General features: G+C 39.1%; 1 protein-coding gene across 2 annotated transcripts in view; it reads right to left on the reverse strand.

Moving 5' to 3' along the window:
* LOC106881984 (serine/threonine-protein kinase 36) overlaps positions 1-12633 on the reverse strand; it is a 177170-nt gene that overhangs the window by 13250 nt on the left and 151287 nt on the right. For both annotated transcript variants that reach the window (XM_089347358.1, XM_089347369.1), the window contains 3 exons: positions 9087-9231; positions 6647-6770; positions 2037-2097 (listed from right to left, as the gene is read on the reverse strand). In XM_089347358.1, the coding sequence (XP_089203484.1) occupies positions 2037-2097; positions 6647-6770; positions 9087-9231 (330 nt within the window). The remainder of the gene's footprint in view (positions 1-2036; positions 2098-6646; positions 6771-9086; positions 9232-12633) is intronic.

The raw sequence follows: 12633 nt of genomic DNA on the forward strand, positions 1-12633 counted from the left end.
CATAAAACTGTTAATAATTTAAAACCACTTGGAGAGTCTCTTGTGAATTTGTAATCCTACTAGAGCCACAATGAAATAGAATTCACTGAGATCTGTTTAGCAAAGAAATTAGTTCTAAAGAAATCATGGAATTTTAGTTCCTAAGTAACAAATTTATTTCATTCTTAATTTTTAATTCAACAGTAAAAAACATAGACATGAAATTGAGACTAGCAATCAAGTTTTGAAGAGAAGCAATGAGATTTATTTTCAATGGCATTTCTTTATTCTCAATAAACTAAACAAAAAGGCAATTTTAAAAGCATTTTCATTTCAACATACACATCTATATCATCATTTAATGTCCGTTTTCCATGCTGGCATGGGTTGGATGATTGGATAGGAGCTGGTAAGGCCAGGATCCACACCAGGTTTCATTGTCTGTGTTGGTATGGTTTCTACAGGTGGATGCCCTTCCTAATGCCAACCACTTTATAGAGCTAACCGAGTGCTTTTTACATGGCACCGGCACCAGTGATTTTTGTGTGTTAGTGTATGAGATGTCGATGGGGGTGAGAAGGTTGACAGGGCAGAGATGAATATGGACAAGTAATTACAAAGGTGGTTTTAGGATTTCAATTCTGTTGTAGTGGGCGGGTCTTTTTGAGTACAGCAATTTGCCATATATCTTGGTCCTATATATATATATATATATATACTTTTACTTGTTTCAGTCATTTGACTGCGGCCATGCTGGAGCACCGCCTTTAGTCGAGCAAATCAACCCCAGGACTTCTTTGTAAGCCTAGTACTTACTCTATTGGCCTCTTTTGCCAAACCGCTAAGTTACAGGGGATGTAAACACACCAGCATCGGTTGTCAAGCAATGTTGGGGCACAAACATACACACACCTACATATATATGATGGACTTCTTTCAGTTATGAAATCCACTCACAAGGCTTTGGTCGGCCTGAGACTACAGTAGAAGTCACTTACCCAAGGTGTCACTCAGAAGGACTGAACCTGAAACCATGTGGTTTGTAAGCAAGCTACTTACCACACAGCCACTCCTGTGGATTATATATATTTATATATATATATATATATATATATATATATATATATATATATATATATATATATATATATATATATATATATATATATGGAAGAGGTAGACCCAAGAACACCTGGGATGATGTGGTGAAGCATGACCATCAAACATTGGGCCTCACCGAGGCAATGACAAGTGACCAAGACCTTTGGAGATATGCTGTGCTTGAGAAGACCGGCAAGCCAAATGAGACCATAACCGTGGCCTATGCCAATGCAGCATAACCAGCCCATTTAAGGGTACCCTTCAATCATTGGGCAATAAACTGCGCTTGTGAAGACCTGTTGAGGCAAGTGAAGTCGTTATCGTGGCCAATGACAGTACCCCTGATAGGCACCCGTGCCAGTGGCATGTAAAAAGCACCTTTTGAGCCTGATCGTTGCCAGTGTTACCTGACTGGCTCCTGTGCCGGTGGCACGTAAAAAGCACCATTTGAGCATGTTTGATGCCAGTACCACCTGACTGGCCCTCGTGCCGGTGGCATGTAAAAATCACCCACTACACTCTCGAAGTGGTTGGTATTAGGAAGGGCATCCAGCCGTAGAAACTTTGCCAGATCAGATTGGAGCCTGGTGCAGCCTTCTGGCTTGCTAGCCCTCAGTCAAACTGTCTAACCCATGCCAGCATGGAAAGCAGACGTTAAACGACGATAATCATGATGATGATGATGATATAAAAACTTTGAGTGCATATTTATGTCTGTATGGATTTATGTCTGTATGTATATTTATGTATATTTATGTATATGTATATGTATATGTATGTATACATATTTATGTATATTTATGTATATTTATGTATTTATGTATATTTATATTTATGTATATTTATGTATGTATATTTGTCTGTATGTATATTTATGTCTGTATGTATTTATGTCTGTCTGTATTTCTTTTTTTTCCCCAAATAATGACAAATTACAATTTTAGTACAATACTCACTTTTCTCACATTTGCGTCTTTATCTTTTAAGCAATTTACAAATGTCTTGAACAGTGCATCTCTGAAAGTATAAATATCATAATGAGAATTTCAGTTAAGTGGTGATTAAAATTTTAACCCATAGGAAATAGACTACAGCAGGCTATCAAATTATATTGAATTAAGCACATACTTAATATACATTTTTCTAATTGAAATTAAATGGAAAAGGGTATTTTTCAATCAGAAATTTAGTTAGATATTTTGTAAAATTTTCTTTACAAACACACACACACATATATATGAGAGAGAGAAGGATGCATAGTGTGGCATTAGAATGTAATTAATTAAAGATAATGACACAGTAAACACGAACAGGACATATCTGACTGGTTCAATTTATAACATAAATAGGTGTCAGGTATACAGCTTGCTGTATGAGATATAAGGAATCGCATATGTATTTCATATGGAGCTCACTGTAATATGTAAGGGATGATGTCTTTTTATCATACTTTAACCTCTCATCAGCTGACACAAAATAGAGAGAGAGAGAGAGAGAGCAATGTGTACTATATTACAAAAGATATCAAACAAATGCAACCCTACACCCTGCCCTCATCTGAGGGGAGTCTTGTCTTGTGAGGTACTTGGTGACCTCACCAGTGCCATTGCCTTGTGAAAAGCATCCAGTACATCCTGTAAAATAGTTGGTGTTAGTAAGGGCATCCAGCTTCTATCAAACCATCCAACCCATACCAGCATGGAAAAAAGGACATTAAATGATAATGTGGCATCAAGGAACAATCTATTCTTCAGCTGTCGAGTGTGCATCATGGTTTCAGTGCCACCCAACAGTACTGCTCTCTCCAACAGAGTCAAGCAGTATTTAGATAGGTTTCGGCCACATTGGCCCAGGACATAGCTAACTTAATAGCACCACATGAAAAAGACATTTAGTAATTTAAAGAAGTGATTTTTTTTTTTAAATTCTCAAATGCAGGATAATGCTAATAATATAGCCTGAACAGGATAAGCTACCCCTATTTTGCAGAACGTATGATAGCGTAATAAAGCGAGATTTCTATACATTTTAAATTTGCAGAAGAATGTCTGGTGAGGGCAGATTAGCTTAATCGGTCTAGAGCATCGCGAAGGTGTGTGTTCGAGTTTCATAGCTGGTCGCCAACACTTTTTTCTGCAAAATAGGGGTAGTTTATCCTGTTCAGGCTATATTATTAACATTATCCTGCGTTTGAGAATTTTTAAAAAATCACTTCTTTAACTTTCTAAGACATCTCAACACTTCTAAAAGCAAACTTCATTTGTTTGTTTACGTTCACATTTAGTAATGTATTTTTGAATAGTTATTTCTAGGTACCCTTTCCCATTCGATTAAAGAGTTGTTGTTTGCAGCAGTATATTTCCAGGTGTCGGTGGTTTATCTGGAATTTGTTAGAGATATTCATCCAGGAACTTTTTGAAGATTATGAAATCTTTTTCCTCCTTTATATGTTTTGGAATGATGTTAAAAAGAGCAGGTCCAGTTGAGAAGAAGTAGTTCTGTCTTAGTGTTGTGATGTATGGGAATATGCCAGTGCAGCATAACCAGCCCATTTAAGAGTATCCTTCAATCATGGGGCAATAAACTGGGCTTGCAAAGACCTGTTGAGGCAAGTGAAATCGTTGTCATGGCCGATGACAGTACTGCTTGACTGGCACCCGTGCCAGTGGCACGTTCAAAGCACCATTTGAGTGTGATCACTGCCAGTGCCAGCTGACTGGCTCCCGTGCCAGTGGCAGGTAAAAAGCACCATTTGAACATGGTCGATGCCAGTGCCAGCTGACTGGTCTTGTGCCGGTGGGACGTAAAAAGCACCATTTGAGCATGGTTGTTGCCAGTGCCGCCTGACTGACTCCCGTGCCTGTGACACATAAAAAGCACCATTCAAGCATGATTGTTGCCAGTGCCGCCTGACTGGCTCCTGTGCTGGTGGCATGTAAAAAGCACCATCTGAACGTGGCTGATGCCAGTACACCCTGACTGGCCCTCATGCCAGTGGCATGTAAAAAGAACCCACTACACTCTCGGAGTGGTTGGCATTAGGAAGGGCATCCAGCTGTAGAAATTTTGCCAGATCAGATTGGAGCCTGGTGCAGCCTTCTGGCTTGCTAGCCCTCAGTCAAACCGTCTAACCCATGCCAGCATGGAAAGCAGACGTTAAACGACAATGATGGTGAGGATTATGATGAAACCTCCATTATTTATCCCCAACAAAGTCTGACCTGTCAGTTAGTGCCGTAGATCTGAATCCATTTGACTTTTAGATAGAAGGTGTCGTAAACACATCACAGCAATGTCAGTACACTGAAAACTGCCATTAGCAAAGCATTCAACTCTGTCAAATTGGATGAGGCAAACAAGGCATGACCCTGTATTCAAATCAATTATAAGAGTTACCAGTGGACAGGTTGAATAATATCTTTTCTTATGTTATGACAAACACACAAAATTTCAAATCTCTCTCTCTTCTCATTTTCCCTTATTTACAAGGTAAATGAAACAACTCAACACAAACAGTCTTAATTTAGCTGTCCAAACTTTCTGTATGGTGCCATAATTAGAATGAATTATATAATATAGAAGCAGAGCATCTGTTTCATTGCAAAGTTCAAACACTCTCACTCTCTATCTCTCTCTTTCTCTCTCTCTCTCTCACTCTCTCTCTCTCTTCTATAATGACTTCATGATTTCAAAGAAGGTAAAACTGAAACACCTATTTTAATTCCTTGCTGACTGTTTACTAGTAAACTCCCGTTTCAGTAACTTGTGCAAATAGTAAGAATCATCACCATCATCATCATTTAACGTCTGTTGTCCATGCTGGCATGGGTTGGACGGTTTGACCGGACTGGCATGGAGTGGACAGTTTGACCGGGCTGGCATGGATTGGACGGTTTGACCGGGCTGGCATGGGTTGGACGGTTTGACCGGGCTGGCATGGATTGGATGGTTTGACCGGGCTGGCATGGGTTGGACGGTTTGACCGGACTGGCATGGAGTGGACAGTTTGACCGGGCTGGCATGGATTGGATGGTTTGACCGGGCTGGCATGGGTTGGACGGTTTGACCGGGCTGGCATGGATTGGACGGTTTGACCGAGCTGGCGTGGGTTGGACAGTTTGACTGGGTTGGCATGGATTGGATGGTTTGACCGAGCTGGCGTGGGTTGGACAGTTTGACTGGGTTGGCATGGATTGGACGGTTTGACCGAGCTGGCATGGGTTGGACAGTTTGACTGGGTTGGCATGGATTGGATGGTTTGACCGGGCTGGCATGGGTTGGACAGTTTGACTGGGTTGGCATGGATTGGACAGTTTGACCGGGCTGGCATGGGTTGGACAGTTTGACCGGGCTGGCATGGATTGGATGATTTGACTGATGATGAAGGAGGAGAGAGAGAGAGATGATGTGCTTGGGTTGGCTGCAGGAGTAGAGTAGAGAAATAAAAGAGGTGTAATGCATGAGAAGAGATAATTTGGTGGTCCTGGGAGGGTAAAGAGCCTGCTGTAACATGTGGGTGTGGAGAGCAATCTTAATGGATAAAGAATGGCTAACAAGTGAAATGGTTCGGGGCAGCAAGAGAGAATAGAGGCATAGGGATCCATTTATCCTGTGGCTTTGAGATTTCCAAGATGTGATTGTTTATTTTTAGAATGACATTGTAGGGTAGGTGTGAGAGGCTGGATTTGACCAGTTTGAACATACAAAAAATAAAATATTTGGGTCAAATTTGACCAGTTTAAATACAAAAGGGTTAAAGCTATATTTCCACACAGAGACTATTTCACTTCCTTGAACTAATTTCAACTCCAATTGTTGGTTGCTAAGATTAACTTATAGGACTGAGATTATTATTATTGTCATTATTGTTGTATATAAGTTTTTATTTTTCCCCCCTCAGCCACCCAACATCATCACTTAAATAACTTCCCATATACTTATTTTTAGTAGTTTAAGGTATGGAATTACTTTTCCTTTTAATGTTCTCTAAACAATTTTGAAATTACCACTTGAAAAGAAACTCCATACATTCTCATAAAGCAATGCTTTTGCAGCACAACTTAATCATAATCAAATATCAACTACCAAAGATACCAGTAAAAGAAAGGAAGAAAAAAACCTATTTCTTTTCTACTTACAAAAGTAATTTGAAGAATAATGTATATTAAAGAAGAGCACAAACCTCCTCCAAGGCAACACCAACGTCCTCTCAATGATTAGCCAGAGATGATTTTTAAAATGAGAATATCTGAAATAAACTCGACTGCTCTCACAAACGAGAATACTAAAAATGAACTCGAACGTTCTCAAAAATTAAGTGAAAAAAAAAACGGAAAATAATCCAGAATCCTTGTCTGGTACTGGATTGATCCCAAAATCTAATCAGTTTGTGCCAGTCATGAGGCCAAACATCCCTGAAAGTTTCATCTGAATCCATCCAGCTGTCCTCGAAATATCTTGTCCACAGACAAACAAACACAACTGAAAACAATACCTCCACCTTTGCTAAGGTTGATGTAATAAATTTTTAAAAAAAAAGGTTCAAAGTGAACGAGGCTTTACTTACCTTTTATGGAAAATTTCACACAAAAATGATGTATGTTTTAGAATATTGCCAAGTAAACTGCAGACGCGAGATTTCAGGACACAAGGTTCATAGTTCAACATGGCAGAGAGCACAGAGTAATCACCTATGTATTGAAGAGAAGGTTGTGTTCATTAAATTTGATAATAAGGTATGAGTATATGGTTAAGACTTATTGTTTCGCAAACATGTGGCTTTGGGTTCAGTCCCACTATGTGGTACCTTGGGCAAGTGTTTTCTATTATAGCTGTAGCCTGGCCAATGCTTTGTGAGGAAATTTGGTAGGTGGAGACTGAAAGAAGCCTGTCGTATGTACATGTGTGTTTAGATCAGTGGTTCCCAACCATTTTTTTTTTTTTACCTATGGACCCCTTTGATTACTATTTTATTCTGGTGGACTCCCATAGCCATTTGAGGTTTAAAAACTTGTTTTATAGACACTTCTTTCAGAATACCTAGTGTAGGTTGGACTATGTATAACATTAAAGAAACTGAGCCGTTTCTGGTAATAAATAATCTAAACAAAATTATTTCATGGACCTTTCAAATATTACTGGGGACCCAATAACTATTTTTCTTGCACAAACACCCAAAATCTTATATGAACTCCCAGGGGTTATATGAATCCCCAGTTGAGAACCACTGGTTTTGATGAAAAAGCACCACCCGAACGTGGTCGATGCCAGGCCCACTTGATTGGCTCCTGTGCTGGTGGTATGTAAAAAGCACCATCTGAACGTAGCTGATGCCAGTACACCCTGACTGGCTCCCATGCTGGTGGTACATCAAAAGCACTATCCAAACATGATCGATGTCAGGACCGCTTGACTGGCTCTTGTGCCAGTGGCCCATAAAAAGCACCCACTACACTCGCGGAGTGGTTGGCGTTAGGAAGGGCATCCAGTTGTAGAAACATGGCCAGATCAGATTGGAACCTGGTGTGGCTGCTTGCTCTCCAGACCTCGGTCAAACCATCCAGCCCATGCCAGCATGGAAAATGGATGTTTAACGATGATGATGTTCATAAAACTCTGAGCCACAGATGTAGATTGTGACATCATCATGTGTGTTTGCACTATGACCGATGAATTTTGATAACATTTCCTGTGTCCTCTACTTCTGCTCCCAAATTTCTTTAGAATAAAAATCCCCTACCTGAAAAACAAGGTTTGCTGACAGGAGGTGCATTATCATCATCATCATTTAGCATCCATTGTCCATGCTTGCATGGGTTGGATGGTTTGACCAGAGTTGGTAAACTGAGGGTCTGAACCAGACTCCAGCCTGATTTGGCATGGTTTCTACAGCTGGATGCCCTTCCTAATGCCAACCACTCCAAGAGTGGAATGGGTGCTTTTATGTGCCAGTTGTATGACAGCAGTATCTGCCAAGACTATGATTTCAGTTGGCTTGATGGCTCTTCTTCTCAAGCACAGCATATTACCACAGGCACAGGAGTGGCTATGTGGTAAGTAGCTTGCTAACCAACCACATGATTCTGGGTTCAGTCCTACTGCGTGGCACCTTGGGCAAGTATCTTCCACTATAGCCTCGGGCCAACCAAAGCCTTGTGAGTGGATTTGGTAGATGGAAATTGAAAGAAGGCCGTCGTATATATATATATATATATATATATATGTGTGTGTGTGTGTTTGTGTTTGTCCCCCACCCAACATCGCTTAACAACCGATGCCGGTGTGTTTACGTACCCATAACTTAGTGGTTTGGCAAAAGAGACTGATGGAATAAGTACTAGGCTTACAAAGAATAAGTCCTGGAGTCGATTTTCTCGACTGAAGGTGGCGCTCTAGCATGGCCATAGTCAAATGACTGAAACAAGTAAAAATAAAAGAAAAAAGGCCTCGGTCTTTGCTTCCGTGAGGCCCAGTGCTTGAGAGGTGCTTTTTACATGCCACTGGCATGGGTGGTAGTTATGTGACATTGACACAAGTGCCAGTTATGTGACACCAGCATTGGCCACATTGCCTCTGTGAGGCCCAACACTTGAAAGGTGCTTTCTAGTGCCTTCACATTCATTTATTCAGGATTGTACATTATTAGGAACTGCATAAAACAAAATTGTGAAAATATTTAGTGTATTGGAAAAGTATAACAAATTTATTGTGCATAAATATTAAGGGCAAAATATTTTATGGACCCCAGTTGAGAACCAAGGGGCTAAAGTATGATAAAGGAATAAATTCACATGTATAAGGGTAGGTGGGAATAGCTGGGAAGAAGCTAAGATGGGAGTGATGGAGTGCCGTTTATTTAGGTTAATCATGAAAAAAACAAAACAAACCAAAGAATTTGTCACTCATTACTGAATAATACTTTAAAATACACATAGCTGAGAACCAAAGCCATTTCTACTTAAAAGAGAAACATTTGATTCAAATGAAGCAATGAAGGAAACACTTACCATTCTGTCCCATTAATATTGTATTTAGGATTGGAACATAATCCGAGGAGGTTCTTGCTAAATGACAGCATAATGACACAAGGTCACTTAACATGGACTGTGAACTTTTAGGAGATAATAATATTTGTTGTATGAAAGGTACAGCCTGAAAATAAACAACAACCATTAATGTATGCCCATAAAAATTGTTTATGAATGTAAATATCAGTTGGAACCAGTTTCTCAAACAGAGTGGATATAAGATTTTACAGAGTCTTTTAAATCTCTCTCTTGTCAACTTTTCCCTGAGGCAGGACTGTCAGAAATGTTGGATTTTTCACACTTCAAAGTGATTTCACTGTACTCGTACTGTGTGTGTGTGTGTGTGTGTGTGTGTGTGTGTGTGTGTGTGTGTGTGTGTTTGTCCCCCAGCACCGATTGACAACCACCATGTAACTTAGTGGTCTGGCAAGAGGGACTGATGAAATAAGTAACCAGGCTTTAAAAAATAAGTACTGGTGTTGACTTGTTCAACTAAAAATTTTTCAAGGCAGTGCTCCAGCATGGCCACAGTCTAATGACTGAAACAAGTAAAAGATTAAAAAAAAAAAACCCTCAAAGCATCACCCCTAAGTGCCACTTCTCCTTTCTTAGTATTTCTTTCATTTTATCATTTATTGGGGCCTAAGGTGCCTCCTCCTACGTTTTCTATTTTAAATAATCTAGGATTGACTAACAAAAAAAAAAAAAAGAAATGAAACAGAGTTAACCAAAGATGAAAGTATATTTCTTGATTCCAAAAGAGATAAATATGGCTAGAAAGACAGAATGATCAGGGGAGGGGAAGCCAGGATTTTGTTTCAGGAGTGTCGCCCAAATTTCGAAAAATATACTGTAGAAGGTAAGAATTGCAATTTGTGACAAATGGACCCATTTTTATGTATTCTAACTTTATTGTAGCAGACTCTGTGCATATGAAACAGTAATGTCATGAAACTGTTGTCCGAAAACCCTTGGTCCCGATTGTTTTGGTGTCGGCTTGGCTAGAAAGGGTGGTACCTGGGCAATTAGGGCAACACTCCTGCATCAGCACTGATGATGTAAATTTCAGAAATTCTATAAATTACTAACCATATTTTTCAGCAAAGAAATATATTCATATGCATTTTTTCATTTTCCTATTGTTGGTAGTGTTCAGCTGGTACTTTTTTTAGCGACTCTGAAAGGACAAAAGACAAAGTCGACCTGCAGCATCATTTAAACTGTTTCCTGGCACAGTAAGGATTCTGCCATCTCATCGTCTTATTAATAATCAGACTTAAGGTGACGAGCTGGCAGAATCATTAGCATGCTGGACGAAATGCTTAGCAAATTTCGCCCGTTGCTACATTCCGAGTTCAAATTCCGCTGAGGTCAACTTTGCCTTTCATCCTTTCAGGAATGATAAATTAAGTACTGGTGAAACACTGGGGTCAATCTAATCAACTAATCCCCTCACGCCTTTAACAGAAATTAAGTAATTACTATTATATTAAGGTGACAAGCTGGCAGAATCGTTAGTGGATTTCGCCCGTCACTACGTTCCGAGTTCAAATTCCGCAGAGGTCAACTTTGCCTTTCATCCTTTTGGGGGGTCAGTAAATTAAGTACCAGTTACATACTGGGTCGATCTAATCGACTCCCCCCTCCACTACTCCCCCAAAATTTCAGGCCTTGTGCCTAGAGTAGAAAGGATTAATAATCAAACTTTTTTCCAGTCGAGAAATATACTTATAATCTTTTCTCGTTTTCCTATTATAAACATTTCTTTATTTCTTTTTAAAAGAATAACTTTGCTCTCTCTCTCTCTCTCTCTCTATCTCTCTCTCTCCTTTTAAGTTTGGTTCTTTTAAATTTTGTCTGTTTCTTTAATATTTCTTGTCTCTTTCATGTATTGTTTTCATTTGATTATTTATTCCCTGTAATTCAATGTTGTTTTGTTTTTTTGCTTCTTTTGAATGTCCATGTATTAATACAGCAAGCTAAAATTTATGATTGCTATTCCTTTGAAATGATTGTTTGTTTGTTTGTTGGTTTTTACACATGGGTGTGTATGGGTGTGAGTGACCGAATGTGTATGCCTGTGATCATGTGTGTATGTGGGTGTGAGTGTGTGTGCGTGAGTGACTGTGTGCATGAGTGAGTGAGTGTGTGTGGGTGTGAGCAACGGTGTGTGTGTGTGTGAGTGAGTATGTGTGTGTGTGTGTGTGTGTGTCTGAGTGTAAGAATGAGTGTGTGTGTGTGTGTGAGCAACTGTGTGTTTGAAAGACTGTGTGCATGCGTGTAAATGACTATGTGTGACTGCGTGAGTGACTGTGTGTGAGTGACTGTACGTGTGTGTGAGTGACTGTGTGCTTGTATGAGTAATTGTGTGCGTGTGAGTAATTATGTGAGCGTGTGTGACAGACTGCATGTGAGACCGTGCATGTGAGACAGTGGGTGCGCGTGCGTGAATCACTCTGTGATTGTTTTTGTATGAGAAAGAGACAATGTGCACATGTGACCAAGAGAAAGAGGAAAAGAGAGAGAGAGAAAGAGACGGACTCTGTGAGGGAAAGACAGAATAAGAGAAATGCTAACAGCCATGGTACATAACAAAATTAAAACAGAAATAATCCAAATCAATAGATATATTTTTGAGAGTAGTTTCTAAAACTTTTTTTTATGACATTTGCCTTCCATTTTTGTTTTATTAAAAGTTGTGAACCATAAATAAACAAACAAACAAATAAATAGAATATACTAAAATAAAAAATATAGTTGTCTGGAAACTGAAATAGAACAGACAAAAAAAAAAGCACACAAAGAATAGAAAAGAAAAGAAATAATCTAATCAATAGGAGAGTATTTGCCAATCTCCTGGGTGATACAATTGATTGGGTTTCCTTTTAGCCACAACTGACACCTAGAGTAGACAAGGCTATGGGGTACAGTTTTGGAAGTTTTTTTCTTTTTTTGTCATTGTTGTATTGGCTTTGTGAAAGTTATTAACCCGTGTAGTGGATATTACAAACCCTGTCTTGTAATTAACTGGTCATTGTAAATGATGTTGAAGAGTGTGGTTAAAAGGGAGGATAATTCTAACTATGAACCAAATAATCTCTGATGTCCAAGATAAAGGTCAACTGTTTTATATATCAACATCAAAGTAGAAACTAAGAAAGGTAACTCATGCAAGGGAGGCAAGGGGGTGAGATGAAGGTAAAAACAAGCAGAAAAGTGAAAGAGAAAGTAGAGAAATATTTCTAAAACTGGAACAAATTATATGTAAAACTCTTTTATCTTTCATTTTAGTCATCGGACAATGGCCATGCTAGAGCACTACCTTGAAGGGTTTAATTGAACAAATCAACCCCTAGTTATTTTTTTTTAAACCTGATACTTATTCTATCAATCTCTTTTGCTGAACTACTAAGTTACAGAGACATGAACAAACATAACACAAAGACACACACACACACTCAGACACACATATATATATATATATATATATCTCCTTGTTTTCTCCGTATTCTTTCTGTTGAAGAGC

This window comes from Octopus bimaculoides, chromosome 1 (assembly GCF_046866305.1).
Source record: "Octopus bimaculoides isolate indiv1 chromosome 1, ASM4686630v1, whole genome shotgun sequence".
Lineage (NCBI taxonomy): Eukaryota > Metazoa > Mollusca > Cephalopoda > Octopoda > Octopodidae > Octopus > Octopus bimaculoides.